The sequence below is a fragment of the Sinohyriopsis cumingii genome, unplaced genomic scaffold, assembly GCF_028554795.1.
Source record: "Sinohyriopsis cumingii isolate HCF-2022 unplaced genomic scaffold, ASM2855479v2 utg000229l, whole genome shotgun sequence".
In the NCBI taxonomy this organism is placed as follows: Eukaryota; Metazoa; Mollusca; class Bivalvia; order Unionida; family Unionidae; genus Sinohyriopsis; species Sinohyriopsis cumingii.
Genome location: NW_028315879.1, coordinates 8,042,132 through 8,065,943, shown reverse-complemented (window position 1 = coordinate 8,065,943; position 23,812 = coordinate 8,042,132). Strand labels below are relative to the sequence as shown.

Here is a 23,812-nt window from a genome sequence, read left to right as displayed (position 1 = left end):
CTCTAGTATGCACTGGAGAATTCCGGCAGGCCGACAGTCATAAACAATTTGAGTCGAGAAAAACAGACTGGATAAAAATGACAGAGCAACAACGCACGAACTTGTTCAAACGCTTCTGACGCCACATCGACATAGTCACAAAATACATGATTTCGACGGACGGTCAGACAACTGTTGTTTCACGAAGGACTAATGGACGAAAACCTGGACAAACGAAACGAAAAATTAATGTACTAACTATGATAATTACAGCTAAAAAATCTACACATGAATCAGAGATTTCGTCATAATGTGCTATATTTTATTGTTTTCGGTTAGGTTTATTTTACCTTGTCTTGTGCAACATGACTTGTAGTTCGATTTTCAAGAGGAACATAATCCTGAATACTAATGGATTAATTAATTCATCTGCGTGCTCAAAGTATGCATTCAATGAAACCTGATACATTATATGTGTAATGAAATGTAAATATTAAATTCTGCCAAATAACGAATAATAATGTTTTTTTTTACAAAAATGCTTACCTGACTTGTCTTTGTCTATCATCATATATCGTGGGTTGTTACGATTACAATATTAATCTCACTCTTGTATATACTATCGAATACACTTTTGGTACTTTGTTACATCTGACTTTCACTTTGTGCATGTATTTCAATTCGCCGTTTATCATATATATGTCAAATCAAGTAAAGCATAAATAATTCATATAAATTTAAATTATTTTGCTTTTTATTATTATTCAAACATGTATGACTATTCCCCGTTTACATATTTCCAAGGAGAAGACTTTTTTAACACACTTACAATCAACTGTCATATAATCATAACCAATATATTATATATATGCCAAATATCTGGAAACCTTTTAAACAAAACTTAAATTAAACCGTATTTATTTGTCAAAAACTGTATCATTAAAAGTTATAGTAAATATATAATATAATGTCGGCAAATACTTTTGATACTTCGATACTCTTCCCTTTCACTCTGTGTGTATTACTACAATTCGTTATGTATCAGGTCTGTCGAATCAAGTACGACCGAGTGACATAATTACGTGAATTGTGCCATAAATAGGAAAAAAGTAAAGAATTCATATCATAATCGCATCAATCATATTTTGTTCTGCTTTATATTATTATTAAAACAAAAACTAATAATAATTTGAGTGTGGAAACCGATATATACAGAGAGAACATGTAAATACATGTGTATTTCGGTTTTTCAGTGTATTTCGGTATTTCTCTGACAATACAAACCCGTTTGTTTGTACACCCCTACCGATTTGAAAAATGGAAACCTTTAATGTGATAAAAAGTGCAAGGAACTTAGTCGATTTATTCATTGAGTTATAGTATCTAACTGACTCTAGTAGAGAGGCCCTAACACCGTCATCTTGTGCGCGTTTCAAGCTTAACGGAAGTTTTCAGTGTAATAGACGGACATGCTCGGATCCATTTCCAGTTTCTGGACAAGTCCATTTTCAGCAATGGGGTGTATAGCTACTACACATGTACATACATAATTCGTCTGCTTCCGATATTTACAATGTCGAATCAAGCAAAGGAAAATAATGGCAACTATAAATTTGCTTTTCATGTCGATTTAACAAGTGGTTTAATTTTTATGTTCATATATGCAAAGGGATATAATTCCAAACTCTCAACGTTATGTAATTTACGCAATTATTCAGCAGTTGCCGAACAGGATGAACTACGTCATTATGTTTGATGGAAATAAACTAGCCTATAGTGTACGCAATAAAGTCCGTTTAGCATGAAGTGGTGCAGGAGATGCCAGCATTAGTGCCATTCTGGTCACAGTCAGGTTAGAAAATATAAATCAATGATTCAATTGACTTAGTTCTGTGCACACTTTATCACATTAAACACTCTCGTGTTTGAAATCGTTAGGAGGTACAAACAAACGGGGATGTCGAGTCAGACTAACGCAATTTAGAGGGCCAACATATGGCCCGTCTCCATCCTTGACCTTTATACATAATACATCGATCACATAATCGTAAATAATGCATGAACTGTTGTCTCCATTATATCCTTAAACATATCGGGAAAATTTTTTTCTGTAACAAATTATGTTTATTTCATTAGAATGACTCTTTTAAGCGAAATGTGACTCGACGAGCATATCGTTATATCTAAATATTTTTTTTTAAAAACCAATTGCAAGTTTTTCAAAGATTGATCCTTTTTGTGTGTGTGTGCTTTTTTTTTCTGCCGTGGCATTCCGAGATTAAAAACCATTAAAAAAAAAAGAAATAAAATCAACATGTTCATTTTTGGGCCGAAAGAGGCCTTATAGTACCTACCTCTTTATCGGCGTAGTCAGTGTTGATGTAAACGTTTGCTTCGAATCTGGGCACACCTTCAATGGGTAATTCAACATTTGTTCTGCAGATGGGACAATCAAATCGACCGTTGCGAAGGTTAACCCGTACATAATCCTCCAGACACTTGGAACAGAAACTATGGTGACATGATATTACCTTAGGATTCTTAAAACTGTCCATACAAATACCGCACTCATGCTGTCTTGCCGCCATTTTGAGAGCACTTTCGTTTTCTTCGACTAATAGAAATGGGGCTATGTCGGTTTAGTCACGTGCATAATCAATTCCATTGAAATTTTATTAATCGATTTTTGCATTACAATTTAGCATAATACACGTTGAGAGCCTTATAAAAGAATTGCTACCAAAACTCCCATTCGTGTTTTCAGTAAATCAACACCTGCTCAAATTAAAACCTTAGGTTTTGTGACTTTGAATGTAGCAGTTCGATAAATTTACCTAGATATCCAAGTCAGAGATAAAATGTGGATAACAATAGCTTTCCTAGGAAAATCACTGTTTAAGGCAGGATATTGATCGAATATTTTATTTTTATCCATATTTATTAACGACATTTGCTTGTTATTTGTAATGAAGGACGTATATCTACATGGCCAATATCTATATATGTAATGCTTTACATACACATGTCATCTGTAGGGGGTACATGTTTATGCATCTATCCATCAGACAAAAGCGTGAAAAAGAAACTTATTACAATAGATAATAGATAACAAGTAGCGAGTTAAGAATACTTATTTTAACTAGTAGTAGTAGTAGTCGTAAACATGTAAATGATCGACTTATTTCATATATGGCATGCGACATATTGTCTTCTTCATATTCTTAAAATTATTATTATTATTATTATTATTATTATTATTATTATATGCGCCGAAATGGTAATGGTAAAAGTTAAATATCTCATGAAACTCGAAAAAGGAAGGAGGACGAGAGGGCAAGTGGAAGTTTCAGAATTCAACCTTATTCCAACAAGATTTTTGTTTCTCAAATTACAGATTTACATATTTTCAAAATGATCAATACTATTTTAAACTTTATATACCGTGAGAGAGCAGAAGTGTGCATTCCTTTCAAGAAGGATAGCTAAAAATTACAGCAACCAATATCATAGTAGTGTCAAAAACCTTCAAACAGATTGTTACAATCTCGAAGCAAACTTTTATAATTCTCCCCGCCGCCCTTACCCCCTTATCGAAAGCAATAATGCTGCTGATTGGGAAATGATTCGATATTAGGCTAGGGATACAGCAATGTAATTTCTCTCTCTCTCTCTCTCTCTCTCTCTCTCATTACAATGTTGATCTTTAATGCAGAAAATGTTTTGCAGCAGTAAAATGTTCTTTATCCTGGTTTATGCATTGTACTGAGGAAAAGTCAAAGTAGCATCCATCTAAACCCAAAAATACAAAACGCCCGAATTTTTTGTGAATATGTTTTGGAAATACTGTTTATATTAGAAATGCGATTTTGATATTCTTTTGAAGAATCATCGAGAGAGAATGTAAGTAAAACTATCGTGACTCAGATGTGTTCTTGGCTTCGACGTGAATAATAAGTTCAACGATAAAAAGACAATGACAAATGTACATATTTGGTTTATTATAAAATCTTTAAAATTTTTAACCTGTTATGTTGAAATTAATACAAGCATGTCCATATGTCTATCCTGTTACATGTAATAATTCTGTAGTGTTCAGTTTAAAAGGATTTTACGATTTATATCTACCTTTGTTTGCACTTGCAATTGGTTAAATATCTTGTAGTAGCATACTGATGAAAATCGTATTTTGACTTGTGGATAACCTCATTTGGAGGTCCATAGATCTCGAGTTGTATGCTGGTAAAAGGCAGAGTGTGAATATGTGTGTCCTTGAATTAAAAATACAATTATCAAATATAAAGCACAAAGGAATTGCCGATAAAAAGTGACAGCAAACGTTATACTTCTTGCTCTTATTTAATTATTCACTTTTATGTTTTGCAAATAGTACATAAAATATTTGCGCTGCATGCAATAGCGATCATATCAAAATATTCCTCTTGCATGCCAAGAGTACCTACCATTCCACTGAATTTAGCAATTCTGCCATAGGCAGAGGGCAATAACATCTGACTACCCAGCCAGAAAAATGACTAAGTGACCGGCATGCTAGAAAAGGGAAAAGAGGATATGCAATAAGTTCATTAATAAACCAGTCTGAAAGCAGTTTCTTTCCAACCACTTTAGGAGATATTCATTCTGACCATTACTCGCTTTTACGTTGTTTTTTTAATATTGTAGCCCCACTGGCTGCCTAATTGTCAGATTTCTAATTGTGTTAATATGACTTTTACCCAGATATAAATCTACAAATATTAAATATAGTTTTTAGAACAGCTAATAATGCACGAGTGATTTCAGACAGCTTTTTATCTTCTTTGGGGAAGATAATCTCAAAATAGAATAGGTTCTTGCATTGATTTTAGCATCTTTATCATTTCAATCCATATAGTTTGTTTTTGCGTTATCACGATAAAGTTTACAAAATAATATTCGGTCGTTGATGGTTGTCTTTTACCTGCTGAGTGATGACCACTGGATATTCCATTAACTCTTCTGATGTATGAACAGTAGAGCTGATCAACAACAGATTAGCTACATTTTCACTTAGAACCGACTAGACATCACAAGAAGCATTTTGTGTAAACTTGTCGATTAAGTCAGCCATTCAGAACTAGCAGCTATAAAAAGTCGTCACCATGGGAACTGTATTCGATGTCAGATCAGCATCACTTTCATGTGGGTCTAACCCAACATTACTGAAAGTCTTCTGGTCAAAAATCTGTGTCGATTTGACTCTCCATTTAATAGTAGCAATATCAAGATTTTAAAATGTCTATCATGACGGCCATAATGGATGTTGGTAGTAATAGGGGGCTGGTTAGGGACAGTGGAAAACCCTGTCAAAAAAGGTCGTGGGCACGATTAGAAACAATGAGAATTTTACATGAGAAATGCAGTGGGAATTTAACATGGGAAATACAGGACCGGCACTTTGGGGACAATGGGAAATTTCATTACAGAACCCCTTAGGCCTGTATAGGAACAATATTTATAGAGACAAGGGAAAATCCAGTCAAAAAGGTATTGGGCCAGTATAGGGACAATGTGACTTACCATTAATAGACGAACACTAGGAATGGCACAGAGAAAACACCGACAATAGACATTAAACAGACAAACAACTATGCAACCGATTAAAATATTTTAGCCAAGAAAGCAAATATTTTCGAGGCATATGAGTGGCTCTGAAAAGGGCCTTTGGGTTCTTCCATTTTCTCCAGTTCTTTCACCATTTCCTCACTTTGTCAATCATTCATTTCTTCTTCTTTTTCTCTGACATCCAGTCAGGATGGCCCATCAATCTAAATTTCTCCTACACCTTCATCCAGTTTTCATTTAGTCTGTCAAACTCCTCTTTCTTCTTTCTTTTTTCTTGGCCCTTTCTTTCCTTAGACTACCTGTCTTTTATCTTCTTCACTTCTTTTTCCAGCACTTTTCTCATTAGTTGTGCTTTCTTTAACTGTTCCAGGCCCCACTTCACGAAAGACCACGCTGTCCAATACATTATGTCTTCCAAAAAACACGTTACTTTCATCACATTATCAAGGGCCTCCTTCAAGCTACCCACTCTTACGTATGGAAGTTGAATGAATCCTCGTAACTTTTGACTTCCTCTTTAATCATGTCCATGACCAGATCCCTGGCAACTTTCAGGCTGGTCACTTGACTGTCACAAAGTCTTTGGTAACTGGATACCTCCATTCATGTTGTAGCCTTTCCACCACATAGGTGCCATCCACCATCCAGTACCAACTATCCTTTGATTTATTAAACAACCCCATGGTCATCTTCTTTTAAACTGTGTGGAATGGCGTGAACAATGATGATGATGATGAGAATTGATTAGCATCGCTTGAGCACATGGTGCATACGCGACGGTTTAAATTCCGCAATAACGGACTAATTAATTGTTCAAGGGGAACGGAAAAAGAGCCTCATCACCCAACGCTTTAATGCACAGAAAGTGTACTACGTAGTTAACCTGATTATAGACAAGTGGAATCGGTCCACACACTCGTCTTAGATGTCCATGCAGGCAGGAGAAGAGGGACACGTAGGAGTGGTCCGAACGCTGCCGTAACGTACCTGAATCGCCTAAATTAACATTGCCAAATTCAACCCAGTTATATATATATATATATATATATATATATATATATATATATATATATATATATATATATCCCTATTACCATTCTATGTTAGCCACAATCGCAATTAGAGTCTCTAATTTAAGTATTAAATTTTGCTATCTTAATTAATTCTAAATGCACAAAATGTGCATTAATACTTTAAATCAAAAGAAATTAAGGTCTAAGAGCTAAATGAAATGTTTGATTATTACATTATCTATAATCAAAGTATTTTTAACTCGGATTATTACATTATCTATAATCAAAGCAACCAAAGTAATGAGTAGCACAAATAAATCAGCACAACCTTAGTACTACAATCATACATTTTTATTCTTTATTTGCATTATTTCAATGTATATATACCATTCCTATGTAAGGTATAAACTCGGTGACTTTTAAATTAGACAACTAGTTATTTTCTCCATTATGCATATTTTAAAAAAGAAATATCATGTTTCATAACTCTTTATGGTCATAACCTTCTACTTTCTAACTAATGAATTAAAATTAACGAATCATACAGTGAGGTACATTTATATAAAGTGCATTTATTATGCGTATACCACAAAGATACTTGATCTAACTATTCACAATACATTGTCCTTTTAATTACAGTATTCACATTTTGGTCTGCCAAAAAACTGAAAATACATCACCCAGTAAGATCTGTTTCTACCACGTGTGATTATATCTTTAATAAATTAAATGGTTGAGTGAAGATTGACAGAATTAGGGAATGGTACATATTATCACTTGTCATTCATGGATTCTTACCATCTTGAAAACATATCCGAACTAGCTGTGTTTCTGAACTATTATCTTATAAAAACTGATAAAAATTGCTAAACGAAACACAAAACAGAGCAAGCACCATACGTCTTACATGTATATACATAAAATATCCGCTTGATACATGAAGGTGTAATCATTGTCACAATAGAATCATTGTTTGTGTTTTTAGTAATTATAGAAGGCCCAATACCAATTTTATGATGATTGCAAATGATATTATAATATTACTCAAGTCAACTGTATCACGGCTGTGTATTACAATAAATACAGTAAAATTATTGATGATCACAATCACTTCACCAAAATTGTTGAAGCAAATAAACTATAAAAAAGCAACTAAAACGCGCCTGGACAGTACAAGGCAAGCTATGTACATCACTATTTTACACCAATATGATACTAATTTCAAATATCTCCCTTAGAGAATCCTTCGAATTTCATTTTTTTTTGGACCAAATAGCAGTTGTTTCCAAACATTAGTTGGGGTTACAAATCCCGGATATCAAGTAATTAGATGAAGATTCTCATAATTGAAACAGATACTTTCTCCTGCCAGAATAGGGTAACCTTGGAGGAAATTGGGCGAAGTGAAGCTAGAATATTCAAATTTTTTTCAAATTTAAAACAGCTACATTTAACTCATGTCTTTGCATATTTTCATTTCAGACGTTGAAAACAATAATGAAGTGCTATTACATTATTTATAGATAATATATCAACGAATTTCTGAGTTCGCTTTTCCACGGATGAAAAATAAAATAGTTATTGTATAAAACCATAACCGTAAACCTTAAAAACAGACCACAGCTAAAACTGGCAACTGTTTGCATCTTAAAAGTTCTCGTTTCACATGTATAAAGGATGAAATGCTCGCTAAAATGGGTAATTTTATTAGTAATGACCTTGGATACACCCACTATCTACAAGTGGTGCATGATTTTCATCCATGTGTACATCATTGTATAGAGTTGGTACATGTAACTGATAAATGTCAAACAAACAATAATTGTATTATGTTGTATTACCAGATATTGTATCAACAAGTTTTAAAATGTGTAATTTCGGCTGATTGTTCAATACTGTTTTATATATTGGTAGTTTCAACATTTGCAGATGTTGGGATTTAATTATTTGTTTTAATTTAATTGGTGAGAAAAAAAGTAATATTTTATGAACGTAATCAATACAATATAGCAAATTACATCTGTATTAGCCACAAAGTATACAACAGGAACCATGTGAAAACACATATCTAAAACCCCACTTGAATTGCCCCATGTGTACTACAGACATCTCTTGCCACTGTTGGCTGGCAAAAGGGCTGAACCATTTGCACACCACACTCTACGGGTCATACATGAGGCTCAATTGCATTTTGATCAGGAACACAACTATACACCTGGTGTCACTTAAAGTTTATGTCACCGAAAACTACTGGCATATGTTGTACATTTGCTGCCATGGACTCGGAAGCATTAGTAACAACACTAGGTGGTTTATCCACTCTCAACTGGGGCGGGGGACTCTGCTGAGGAGCTGCCAAGACATTGACAGGAGAAGGATGCTGAGGCAGATTTCCATCTGACAGTGTCCTTTGCTGGTTTCCTCCTGGACGAGTGCTTATTGCTATTTGGGCTACTTGAGCTGCAAACTGTGCTGCAATTTCATTTTGTGGCAAGTGGGATATCTGAAATGAATAGAAAGTATTTCAACAATGTCAACCAGATTAGACAGTTTATGTTCAAACTGTGTTGTTATTTCATAGGGTTGTGTATGTGATGTCTGAAATACGGATGAAAGATCATGAACCAGAGGTGGGACAACACAGACAGCATGCTAGTAAACCTCATATTCAGCAGTATTTCAAATTAAATGTAAAATATTAGAAGATCAAGCTACATTCCATTCAGGCTATTTTCATATGGATTTATTTCATTTTGGCATAGATCAAATGAATCTTTATGAAGATCAGAGAGTGAATGGGACTGACTTAATTGACAAAAGACACATAAAGAAATAGAAGCCTGTCACACCTGACATTTTAAACACTTTTTGAGTTGGTTAATGTGATATCAACACCATATTTCTGAACAAAATAAAAATGGGCAGGGATATACACTATTTCTTAATATTCTAAGCCAGAAACACCTAAACAGGTAATTAAATTGACATGTGACTGTAGGCCCACTAGTAGATATGAGACAACAGATATGTTATAGAATATATAAGAAGAAAAAAATGCGAAGTTTTGTGAATATTTATTAGCATCTTTAGGTGGTTTCACCAGAATGGATGTTCATTAGCTGTTGCGTATTCTACATCTGTAATTCTACACCTATAACTTTCAAAACCTGGATACTGTAACACAAACATAAGACTGCAACATTTACTAAAATTTCAAAACATGTATGAAATTTACATTTAATGAAACAATACAGTTTAATTGAAACGATAACAAACATTCCCGCAATCTACCCATTAGACTTACTGAACTGTTAGGTTTACTGAATAGTCAATAGTTATTATAATGTGCTTGCCTTGTCTCACTCACATTTTGATTGTTTCATTTGTTGTTTATATTTTACCTCTAAGTATGACAGCATTCAGTTTGAAAGACATGTTGTTCATGTGACTGCTTTAGTAAATTATCCTAAGTATTATCATTATACTGATTCCTACCATATGCCCGTGATGGACAATCAATAATGGAACCTGATGTACTGCCAGGACATGCAAATGTGATGCTTTTGTAAAATCTAAAAATACTAAAAATTTCTGTATTGGCTTATAAACTTGAAATTGTGTTTATTTAAACTAAAATGTTAGTGATGAAAGGTTATGTTAACCAACATGTTGCTTAACGTTTAACTGAAGTTAGCTGATGTGCAATTTTGTTTAATAAGCGCTATGAACAATTCTTGTCAACTTCAGCTATTTTAACCAAGCCATACAACCATCGATGAGAAAATCATAGATACATACTTTAACAAGAGAAATAACACACAATCATTACAAACATTGTCTTAAGCATAGATATAGCAATATATAATTTAATTGGAATGGTTAATAGCTGTATAAATGACGGCCACATGCATGTTCATTTAAACGTTTACCAATTTTGTAAACATTTACAGCAGTGACATACACTAAGCTGTGTACACATGTAAACATTTCAGCCTTACAAAAGAATACAGCAGCTTTTTATCTGAACTTTATCGCAGAGGAGTGACACAGATATAAATGTAAAGACATAGATAATTATTTATGTTCCTGTAAGTGTAAATATGATGAAGTTACAAATGTTACGACTCTAGGTCTTGAACAATGTAGCATAAAGAAGTGAAATCAGCAAGTTTAGTAGAATCAATAAACACAATTTGTTTCCCAAGAATCAATCATTCATTATTGTGAATTAAATTCTAAATAATCCCAAGTCTCTTATCCCAAGTCCAAAGATACATCATATGCTGAATAAATTCCAATAGTACTGAATGTCCTAAAATACCAATAGTTTTGAATGTTCTAATATACCAAGTAGGACTTGCATAAATCCAGAATGTCTTTTAATGAATTTTAACAAAAATCCAAATTAATATATTAAATCAATGTCAATGAGCAATTTAGGAATTCCAATGAAGAATTTCAATAAATAAATTCCTCTCAACTTATATCCTGAACGCAACTGTAAATCTGATCAATGAATTCCACAGACTGATCTAACACAGGAATAAATTATTAGTTTACCAAGTCCCTTATATATACACCTCTCCAATTGACCTACGACACAATAGAATGTTCTGAAAAAATAATCATTCAAATGGAAAATTCCACTAACTCGTAACAAGGTTCAGCCTTGGATTCAAATTATATTAAACATCTTGTTTACAACTAATAATCATGACAAAAGTCAGGGATTACAAAAACTCCATCCACACCCCTCAATTTGGGACAAAATTTAAGCACATAGTCAAGGATATACATAGCACACATGTCACTTCATGCTTATAATAATATTCAGACTTCAGCAATTACATTTTAAGTTTGGTTTTTGTATCCATTATGAACATCAATTATACTATCAGCAATTATAAAAGCTGAGCTAAACTTCTTTTTTCTCCTCAGACAATTCAATACTGAGGGGTCTTTAAATAGGAAAAGGGGAGAATCTGAGGCTGCCAGGATAAGGAACGCTGATATGTTGGTTTTGAAAACAACAAAAAAGACCGACATTCACTCCTGTAGCTCAGCACAGAGTAAGAATCTTCTATATTCCTTATGGGACTGCCAGACCTAAGAGTAGAAACCTGCTCGTTAATAACATGCAGTTGTGATCATTTTACCATTATGTTAAACAAGAAAAATTCAACATTAGAATGCATTGATATCAAAGTGGGGTTATTAGAAACAAAGATCCAGAATGTAGAAAATATGGTCATGGCAATAGAGGAGAGTTGAAGCTCCTTAAAGCCTTAAGCATATGTCCGATCTACATGTAAGTCCAGAGGGTAGACATAGTGGGAGCATACTTTGATATGCCAGGATGATAATTTACAAATACCAACATATGAGAAATAAATTCATGGTTAAATTTGCATAAAACTAAACCATGCATTATTTCAATTTTTTGAAACTGATTGCTGCGTTTATGTCAGACAAACCGATAATTTCTGAAGACGTAAAATTTAAAGAACATGTGAAATAGATTGTATCCATCTGTGAAACATAGGCTAGAATTTTATTACTGTGATATGAGCACTAGAATAGATACAAAATAGATCATGCTGAGTTTTTAGAGTCTGATAAGATTTTAGATGTTTGTGATTGACATGATTTTCCTACATCAAATTTGTCAATCTTGCAAGCTTGCAAATAAACATCACTGCTTGACCTCAATAGGTGGCTTGACTTCTGAAAACATTCAGCGTTGTGTATATCTAATAGAAGATAACAACATACTAGTTTACTTTCTGAGATGTCACAATGTACTTGACAACATTTGGCTTATGCATAAGGAATTGTTTTTTTTTATTAAAAAAAAGCAATTTTGTGAGTTCTCTGATCACATCTCTTACATTCTCAAATGGCTTCAAGTCAACAAAGGTTGATCACTTTTGAAGAGCCTACCATTCCATGTGATGAAAACAAGTTTTCCAGGAAATGAAATTACATGTTTGTATAAACATACGATCCAGAGTTTGAGAATATTGGAAAACCCTTAAATTGCTATGTATTGCAAAGTGTAAGGCATCATTTAAAATTTGCATGTAAATTATTTTTAATAAATTATATGCTGGTGTTTGGTGAGGATAACAAACAAGGAACAGATTTTAAATATGAAACCTCTCATTTACCTCAGTATGAAAAAATAACTATCCCGATCTCAGCTTAATGTGTATGCTGTAGTCTCGGTTGTAACAATGGTGTAAGACTAATCACAGTTCAGGGCGTGATGAATTAACTGTCAATTTATTTAACGACTCAGTTGACTGGGTCTCATTCTTTACCAAAACTAATAATACCTGTGCCTATAGCGGCTATCCATTGGATTCAGGTGAGGAAATACAAGTCTGTTTACATTAAAAGGAAGTGTAGAGATGTTCATAATTGCAGAAAGGCATTAGTGAATGTGATAGCAGGACCACACTCACAATTAATCCAATACATGCTCATGAAATGTTCAACAAGTAAATGGAACAATGTCACTGAATCAGTTTGTTTTCCATATGATACAATAACAAACAGATTCCATTGAGACTTTGTATGTTATTATTACGTAAGTGTACAATGCGGATAAAAAATTGTATTGCTCAAGTATCAATTTCAAATAGGCTTTCAATACGGTAAAATATAGTTAATGGCATTTAATAGTATCAAACTGATTATGAAAACGAACAATTGCTCAAACAATTAAAGTTAATCAGTTAACACCTTAATTTGATACCAAAACTCATGCTCAAATTTATTCCATCACACATGGTACATGTGTATAAAACAATAATCCATTATGTTTTTATTAATCATGTTTTTATTAATTATTTTGCTGCGTGTATAAATACTAATATTATTTCACACATGATATTTATATAATTAAGCCATTATTTGCAGATGGTGCTGTTGCTTTCATCTGTCAAAAAACAAAAAAGCTTTGAGAAGTATGTAAAACAACTGCAAGACTTGCGGTTTGAAATTAGGTTCTGCAATAAGTATGGTTGTGGTTTGTGCAAAGGAGCCATAAAATCCGTCTCACATATACTTTGGTGAAATAAAATCGTTGTTTTTTTTAACAGTCATTCAAGTATTTAGAAATTAAACTTTATACAAATGATAATTGTTATCCAGCTTTGAATTGTTTTTGTCAAATCATGTAAAATTTCCACTACAGAAATTGTACTGCCTACCAAAAACGCTACCTTGCCAGTAGGTGAAATGTGTAGTTTATTTGATACACCACCTAGAACAAATCTGCACAAGTTTGAGATTAAAGTGAAACAAAATATATTGAAGCGCTTCATATTCAATTCTGCTGGAAAATTTTAGGCACGAGAAAGCAACACAATTGATTGGTATGTATTGAGAAATGAGATGAATGTCATTGATTATCAATAAAAATGGATTTGCCTTGAATACTGATCAAAACAGGTAGATAATGCAAATGCTATTCTATCTCAGTTGTATTAATTTTGTTCCTTTCATCATTTAGGTTAGATTATAATCTCAAATGCACAGTTACTTTGTATTTCAAAGGTTACTTGGATACCTGCCTCATAATTATGTTTACAAAATTTACATTTGTCTCACATAAGTTAGCAGCTAAAACAACAAACTAAGATGACACACCAAGATATCTCAGAAGATGTAGTTATTGTAATTTACATGCCACTGGATCAGATAATTGGTTTATTTTAGTTTGTCTAAGATCGTATACTGAACTGTATTTTCAGATTAAAGTTTGTTCCCACTGGATAATGTACAAAATAATATAGGCATTATATCTTATAAATATCATAAATCATTGCTAGATTTAGTTATATAATTTTTAGTAGGTCCTGTAAGAGCAGATACGGTGGTAAATGATTTCATAATGTCATGGTATTGTTTATATTCTATAGGACATTTTAACTTCTCTCTTATGTTCTCTGTTTGCATTTGATCTTTTTATTAAGAAGTTGATGTATTAATACTTCACTGCTGTGATGAACTGGAGTACGTTAATTTTACTCACACAGCCGCTATGTGAGGGTTCCCATACCATAATATGTATGTATATGCATGTATGCTGGCTATGAACATTATATTGCATATTATGTCAAATACAATATTGATCATCTTCTATTTTCCTACATTTTGCTGGTCATTTTATTGTCTTTCATATCGCCAATTTGATGATTATGAGGATTGCCTACGACTCCAAACTATTCTGACTATTGTTATATCGTGCAACTGCTAACCCCCTGGCACCAGCACAAACATAACACAAATGTACGTTATAATTGTTGTTAGTGTCAGATACTGATTTTTATACATATTTATATCAACTCTGTCCAAACCAAGATGTTTCTCAGTGAAAATGTTTTATATGTGGCTCAAATTCTCAAAAAAGTCCCATGTTAATAGAACATAAACCTCTGTTGCTAATTAGATGACAAATAGCATATCTGTGACATTGTCACAGTTATAAACAATGTCAACATATACATCGTGTGAAGCATATATGCATTGTAAAGTTATTTGCTACAAAATCTAAGGTCTCGGGGGTAAATCTGTCAAGTTGCAGCACGCTGCAGAAATGTTTGGAAATTGTAAGTAAAGACTTACAGGGCTCAAAGAAGCGAGCTGAGTCCAATATTCACTGAGAAATGGAGAAATCTAAGCCTATTAAGGTATACTCATTTTTTTTTCTACTGAAAGAGGAGGAAAATCAGAGGAAGTTGTTGATGAGAAATTTGCAATCTTATATGGGGGGGGGGTATATATGAAACGAAAGGTGAAAACATCCATTAATTACTACATAGATTTCTTAAAACAATGTATGGGCATCCAGGATAGTAAAATAAAATAAACTAATGGACATAGTGTAATATGCTTTACTTTGTATACAAAGAGGGAGCCCATCAAGAACACATCCTTTACATTGCAAAATTAACCATATTGGATTAATGAACACTTTGCATTTCAGATTGTGACGATAACAAGAAGCTTGCAACAATATGCAAATAAGCATGGAAATGAGGTCTTTGGCCTTTGTTAGTAGTTGATAAATTCTTTATTGATGGTCAACATGAACACCTGGGTGATTCACTGGAAACTATCATCAACAAAACAAATAAACATAGTATGACACAAGTCCCATTCTGCACTCAAACAGTTGGATCAACATATAGGTGTCATGGAAAGAATGTTGCAAGCAACTTACTTTTTGACAAAATGTAATTGTGTGTAACAAGTGGTTTGTATTGGTTTTGTGGAGTTTAGCAACACCCTCAGCACATGATAGGCTAGTACAGCTGATGAAGGAGGAGCCACCACCCCAAAGCAAGCTCCTGTCAAGATTATATATATATATATATATATATATATATATATATATATATATATATATATATATATATATATAGAGAGAGAGAGAGAGAGAGAGAGAGAGAGAGAGAGAGAGAGAGAGAGAGAGGACAAGAAAAAGATCCAGAGCACTTGTTCCTGGGATGAGTGAGGTGCAAGAGTTACTCATCTCTCTCTACTCAACACAATACACTTCTTTACTACAGTGCTTGCAACTTTTCAAAATAACCACAAGAAACTGATGCAAGCTTGATAGCAAACTGGGCCAAAATCATGACAATGTTATATTGCAATACAGTGACTCCAAGATAAACATTTGATAAGAGACTTAGTTCATAACCAAAACTACTTAGTTCATAACTAAAACTATTGAGATTGCATACAAATCTCCTAATGTCTCAGTGGTATTCATGTTCACAGTGATACCTTTAGTAATCTAGTCGTCATAACTTTCCTTTCAGTGAGCTATCACAGAACTTAGGAGACAGGCGATGTAAAACTTTTATACAAACTTTTATGCTCAGATATTGGTGGATTTACACCAAATGATCCATTTGGGTCAAACCGTTTGTTTTGAACACAGGTGCCATAAAAAGGAAGATTGCAGATTGGCCACAAGAAGGGGAACAACTCTAGGTCAAAACCCTAACTAGATTTTGACAATCAAATGTTTTATAGACATAATCTGCTTTATAGATAGAATACAACAACATGCATTGTTAGATAGTTGGAGTGATTTGGTTGAGACACTTAAATACGTCTTTTTTTAGTTTAAGTTGATAACATGTATCTTATGAAACGTAATTATTTGTTTATCCAGCATCTTCAGTTTAGCATAACCATGCATTAATAAAGTTTCACTCTAAAAAATGTCAGTGACCTGCAACAAATTTAACATTGCATTATACAAATTTTGACATTCACTGTCTATTAAATTCTCATAAGTCTCCCTCATAAATATGTGTGATATCTCATTGAAAGTGCATTTTTTTCCCGACATCAAAATGATGCACAAATTCGTGAAATGTGGCATTATAAATGCAAACACCTTTTGGGCTTTAATATCGAGATAGCGGAACAAAAATAGAAAGTGTATATAGCCATTACCTGCACCAAAGAATAGTTCTTTCAAGTTAAAGCATCGCATATAATGAAATGATGCAGAGTAATGATGATGATACAAATATCTCAATATCTAAATTGACTGCTCCGGTGGACTAGTCGTTAGAGCGTCCATCTTGGATGACAGAGGAAGCAGGTTCAAACCCCGGTCGGGTCAAACGAAAGACTTATAAAAATGGTACAAATAGCTACCTCACTAGGTACTCAGCATTCAGATTTAGTGTTAGGACTGGTCAGCCATGTGTTAGGATAATGTGACTGGGTGGGAAATCATGCTACATGTATGTGGCATGATCCCCAGTACTAGACATAACTGTAAACTGCTACCCTGCAGACATCATAGTGATAAGACTGAAAGAAATTTAAACTACGTTAAGAATCCAAATCACACACAAACATCCAATTTGAAGAAGAAAAAAACTGATCAAAGACTATAATTCCAGCAGCAAGGAAAATCCACTTCAAAGGGCACAGTTGCGTCAAGTAGTGAACAAATCAACTGAAATCACGGAAAGACATTAATATTCGAAACAATATAGAAAACGTTGTCTATCAGATGTCAAGTAATAAATATTAAAATATTTTAATCTCACCTCCCGACCACTGACAGTGCTGTGTGACCCCAAGGAACCCGATGAGGGGGGCGTACCTCGTGCCTGTTGAACCTCTTCCATGATATCTTTCCCACTATTTGGGTCTATTATTATTAACACTGTGCGCTCTCGTTTCTTTGCTACTGGCTGTCCTTTACCACTCATCCCCAAGGCAGAGGGTGGTTTATTCTGTTGCTGAGCTGCATTGTAGAGAAGAGCTGCAGGGTTATTGTAAGTGTGAGTGTGAGCATGAGGAGTAAAGTTTGTTGTGTTCTGTTGTGGCAGTTGAAATAATCCCTGCTGCATGGTTGGCTTACTCTTTTGATAGGCTGGGGAGGACATTCTTTGAGGGTAGTTGGTAGCAATCTGAAAGCATAGGAACAAATATGCACATTATGCTCGATTGTTATAGTGTTTCAGTAAACACTAATGCGACAAGTATGTTCATCTTTAGAAACAAGAAGACACCTGCCAAAGATATGACACTCTCCTGGCTGAAATGAATTCGCAAAAAGTCCATTTCCACTCAATAATTACTTGGTAAGCCACTATATGCTAGGCCCGGTTTAAAAACATGCAGCATTCCACTCATCTAATTGCTATACTAAGTTGCATGTAAAAGACGCCCGCTGCGATTAACATATCCCATTATACAGAGTTATTAATATCCCTGAATCTGCCTGCGATGTTTAGCAAATCAAAGGTTTTGATTGGCGCATACACTGAGCAACTGGACATTGGTCATGGCAGCTCTCAAAATCATATATCTGCTTGCGTTTGATTTGTTTATCCAGCTAATTGCCAAATAAACACCATAATAAAAAAAAATCTAATGGTCAATAGGTCAAGTTTACAGATTATTTCATTGTTGGACAAACAATGACAAAGTTGCTGACTAAGCACTAAAATTTAAAGGCATCTAGTTCTAGTTTGCACAAGTATTTTTTGGGTGGTAGTGGCATAATCAATATATCCAAATGAGTTTGTTTGGTCATTATATTGTGCCAGTTGAGTAAAGTCTCAATAATCGAAGAAGAAAAATAAAACACAAAGCGAAATTGGTGTGAAAGCTTATTCCCTGGATTTATAAGAATACCCCGTAATTGAACGATTGCCCAAGGGTCTATACTATAGACAGCTATTAGTTCCTCATAATCACATGGTTTATGTCACAGTGTGTTAACGTATGATGCGTTTAGAACAAAATATGTAATGATATGGCCAGAACTACGAAGCAGAAACCAAGCACTTCATGTTATACTCTTCTTGAGAAGTACAGTCTAATGTTTTATCGTCTGAAAATGGCAAGGACAAAGCAAACAGTTTAGAAGTTATGGGACCCCGACAGGACTATCTTTTCTGTCCATTACAGACTGCCATTAAGGAAAGAAGGATATAAAATCACAAAATATCTACAAAAACAAACGGTATGGAAAATTAACAAATAGAATGTCAATTCAATCGAACCAGTGCACGGAAAGCATGAGGAAACATGGCGACGAGGGCAGAAATAAATCAACTGAGTAAATTTTTCAAGCTAAGAAGAATCGACACGCAAGACAGGAGCTACCTGCAGCGCACATATAGAAAAGGGGCACAAGAGATGTGTGATGTGATTTTGATTTTTAACGTAGCTTTAACAATTTTTCAGTCATATCGCTACGATGTCTGCAATGTGGCAGTTTATAGTGATGTCTAGCACTGGGGCATCATGCCGCAGACATGTAGCATGATGTCCCACCCAGTCACATTATCCTGACACAAGGCCGACCAGTCCTAACACTAACCTCTTAATGCTGAACGCCAAGCGAGGCAGCTGTTAGTACCACTTTTTAAGTCTCTGGTATGACTCGGCCGGAGATCGAACGCACGACCTCCCGCATCCGAGGCGGACGCTCTAACCACTAGGCCACTGGAGCGGTCAGGTACACAAGAGAAAGATATGAGACACATACAAAAGGAAACAATACCTAGTATTGCTTCGGTAATGATAGCAATGAAGATAGCGCATCCAGAATGTATGAACAGAGTGTACTCCATAAACCCTAACGGATGCAAAGGTTACATCGTAAGACCAAAAGGGAAGACACCGACTTTGCCATATGGAGAAAGAAAAAGTGACAGTAAAAGAACCAGCACCCGTGCTAAGAGAAATTAAAAAACAAATAGGAGAATTACATGTGACCAACATCCCACTCGAAATCCCACTGGACGAAATAGTAAAACGGTTTGAGGAAAAATTTCATATCCCAGTAATCTCAGCGCAGAAATAGAACTATAGAAACAACAACAATACTAGACGGAACACGAATACTGGAAATAAAAAAAAAAAAAACGATATGAAGAAAATCAAGAGAGCATTGTACGTGTTTGGATTCCTAGCCAAGTCTTGGTACAAAGGATGCATATGCGATCGTATATGCAATAGATGTGGAAAAATAGGCCATACACCTTTTAAATGTCCCAAAAGTCAAGAAACGACAGCTGAAGAAAGAGTACCGACAACGACAACAACAACAACAAACACATCCTGTGGACAAATAACAGAAAAAACGCAGCAGCAACAACAACAAATATCACAAGATGGAAACGGACAAGAACTTTATGAGCAGCAACAACAGCAACAACAGCAACAGCTATAAGTACAGAAACAAGCAGGAGAAGCAGTAAAAGTAGTAGAAAACATACAACAAGGTACCAAACAACAAAACGAATGACAACAAATACAAGAACAGCTAGTACCTATACAAGCAGCAAAAAAAACAAACAAAGGATAGATCAAATACAAACTGAACAACAACAGGAAAGTCAAAAGCCAGTACAGAAAGAAACTATAAACACAAAACAAGGGCAGAAAATTCAACAACAACAACAACAGACGCAAGCCCAGACTTCTGTAGAAAATAGACAAAAAGAATATAAACAACAGCAACAACAACAACAAATACAGATACAAGCAGATAATAAAGACTCACAGATGACAATAGACCAAAGGAAACAACTACAACAGAAACAACTAGTCCAAATACAAGAAGAAAAAAGTCAACAACAAAAAAAAAAAACAGACAGCAACAAAAACAAAGGACGATGCAATCAAAATAGCAACAAGGAATAAGGAACCAACAACAACAACAAACCTTACAAAACCAACAAGGAACAGAAATTGGACCAATACAATCACAACAGCAACAGGAAGCCAATTTATTACAGCAAGGTGTAGAAATTGCAGAACAACTGCAAGATGAGCACCCTTATATAAAGAGTCTAAGAGAAGATTCATTGCAGGAAGAGATCACAACCTTCCAAATCCAGAAAACTCAAGTACCCAAAATATCAGATATATCAAAAAGCACCAAGTCACTGCAGAAAGGAAACTTAGATCCACATGAACTTCCATATATGAGGAGAATAAGACAGGAAGAAGAAAGGAAAAAGAGAGTGGAATCGCTACAGACAGAAAGTACAACTACAAAACAAATGCAGGACGAAGAATCACAAATAACAAAAACTACTGAAGATGGGCAACGAACAACAAGCCCAGAAGTACGGAAAGCCCTCAGAGAAATGACGAAAAGAAAAAGAAAAGAAAAAAGAAGACAACAACAAGAGGAGAAGGAAAAAAGAATGGAAGTCGAAAGCTGGCTTAGCAAAGATGAATACATTAAAAAATATGAATACATAAAACCCTAATTATATCATCAACAACAACAACAACAAAATTTAAATTTAAAAAAAGGCAGTTCTTCATTAAACAATAATATAATAGCAAAACATACAAAATAGCAATCCAAATCATGCAGGGCAGGAGGGCCTCCCTAACTGGTCTGGAAAGATCAAAAAAGGGAGAGAACCCTCAAAAAAAATACGAAACAATACTAGGAACAATAATTGATTTCTACTATCATCCACCAATACTTATTTGGTACCCTAATACAAAATTTTGCCATCTGACCTAATCACAAATGACTGTTAATTAGATGTACTAATTTCGATGCAGTAAGTCAGCATGTTGTTAATTAATAATTGATTTTTCACATTGTTACAGTGAAATAATACACTATAGTTGGGAGAAATTCTGTAGCATAGTTTTCTGAACGAAACCAAAGAAGTTCTATAAATAATTAGCTATGATGGAAAATAGTTATTGTAGGCTCCTATGATATCGTGGATTCAATAGTATCATTGTATTAAGAGTTTTCAACATTTTTCTGCATAATGCCACCTATGGTTTATTTACTTTACATACACAGACTGACCTAACTATATATTTCTACTTCGCAAATTGATTTTTTCTTAGGTATACTGTTTTAAAAAATGAATTCATTAATAGCACTCAATTCCAATCATGGTTGTACCCCTTATTAGGAAATTTACTCGATATGTCCTCCAAATCAATAACAGTGTAATCAGTCTATTAATCAGTTTGTCTTCTGATAATGTCAAATGATGTCTTGAAAGAATCAGAACACATGATCACCGTATTTGTCAAAAATCAAGAAATCGAATCTGTGGTGGCAAGGAAGAGTCAAAATGTAAAGTATGGTCTGCTGTTGTTTTCTGATGGATTTGTCAACTGAAGCGTGCTGACTTTGAACAGTTGTTGTACACGATTTATAACTTTTCGTTGGAACACTGGAAGTTGTTTAATGAAGTCTAAGGTCCACATCTAAGTTCATGTTCTTGTTGGTGGTGCATTATCAACAACAATTCCGGCGCTGTTTTCACCATCACATGTGGTTACATGTAGTTATATGTAAATTTCTAAAATGATCTCTGATAAGTTTCTGCTTGACGGCATAAGTAATGGAATGAATGCCATGGAAATAGCATTAATTTTTCAAGTTAATTTACACCTTGTGCAACATATACACCAAATTTGCCAACATTATGACAATCGTAAAAATATTGTTTCGTTTTTACCATGATATCAGAGTAGCTACCCTCTCATAACATGGAATTTACATGTCGTCCGTTTATCAATTTTTTCCCTCAGTCATCTAATTTTAAATTGAAATTAAACATATTGTACGATAAAGCATGGAGCAACATAAACGAGGCAAATAGATAAAATGCAACAAACAACTGATCAAAGCCAGTAAATTTCAAATAGGTTACATTAGTTTGAGTTGTTGGGGTTTGACGTTACTTTTTAACACATGATGGAGTATATATGGCGACTAGTTTATTTAGTGGACGGAGAACCATGGACCCACGGGAAGTAATCTTAAAGTATAGGTCACGATGAGCCTCTTTTGTTGCACGGGTGCAGTAGTAACAGTGGTGCACACCATCACCAATTTCACAAACCTAGCATGAACGTTGCTCGAGAAAATGAACAAAAACTGTCAAATCTAACCGAATGAAAACAAAACATAACCATAATGATTTGTTACTGAAATGAAGTACAGGTGCTCATGAAGACATACCCTTTCACAAGGTTTAATTTAATGAGTCAGGTATAACAGTAGTATGCAGTATATAGAAAAAACATATTGTGGTCATGAGCTAAATTCAAATTCTTAACACAGTAAAATGTGAAATGTAGATCACAATGAGCTTTAGTTGTAAGGTCAGGCACTAACAGAGATGTATACAATTCTTGAGATGGAACACTTATGTCATGAAGGGTGTAGTTCCCGTAAAGATGTATTACCTCCAACACTTTCATGAATCGTTGTATAACAGTATGTGTACAGGGTACTGAAGATCAACAGCTTATGAAATAAATGCAAAATCTTAACCTTAAGCCAATGAAATATGGAATAAGTTCATATTGACCTTCTTTTATTTTAAGGGTGCAAAACTAATATAGTATACAATCACCTAGCTTGATATTTGAAGAGAACTTAAAAAATAATCTTAGCAGAAAATGTTCATGAAATTCCGTGACCTACATTTGTGATAAGCACTCCTAACGATGTATACTATAACTAAGTGTCAGGATTCCAACTATAACGGTATTCATGCAAAACTTTAAAACTCTCTAACGTAAACAAAATAAAACCTTGTAAAAAATAGTAATGTCAAGAAAGTATCAAGTAGGCTGCTACCCAGGAAGTAGGTACTACTGTATTAAATGCACTCTAAACTGTCGCATAGAAAGAAAGAATAGTTGCGAATCAGTCAAGGTGT

At 34.2% G+C, this 23,812-nt stretch overlaps 2 protein-coding genes and 1 long non-coding RNA gene across 8 annotated transcripts in view; 1 reads left to right on the top strand and 2 right to left on the bottom strand.

Moving 5' to 3' along the window:
- Positions 1-2,565, bottom strand: part of LOC149774520 (eukaryotic translation initiation factor 4 gamma 1-like) — a 67,887-nt gene extending 65,322 nt beyond the window's left edge. For both annotated transcript variants that reach the window (XM_089945266.1, XM_089945267.1), the window contains exon 1: positions 2,334-2,565. In XM_089945266.1, coding sequence (XP_089801392.1) covers positions 2,334-2,534 — 201 coding nt within the window. In that variant the 5' untranslated portion in view covers positions 2,535-2,565. The remainder of the gene's footprint in view (positions 1-2,333) is intronic.
- The window catches only part of LOC149774518 (uncharacterized), a 643,609-nt gene that overhangs the window by 561,828 nt on the left and 57,969 nt on the right, over positions 1-23,812 (bottom strand). For all 5 annotated transcript variants that reach the window (XR_016416846.1, XM_089945254.1, XM_089945255.1 and 2 more), the window contains one exon: positions 17,681-18,046. Coding sequence is in view for 4 of the 5 variants with exons in the window: in XM_089945254.1 (XP_089801380.1) it covers positions 17,681-18,046 (366 nt within the window). In the remaining variant the exon portion in view is untranslated. The remainder of the gene's footprint in view (positions 1-17,680; positions 18,047-23,812) is intronic.
- Positions 1,743-16,835, top strand: LOC149774519 (uncharacterized). The gene is made up of 3 exons (XR_016416848.1): positions 1,743-1,831; positions 11,532-11,662; positions 15,586-16,835. It is a non-coding gene; the product is annotated as an uncharacterized LOC149774519 (long non-coding RNA).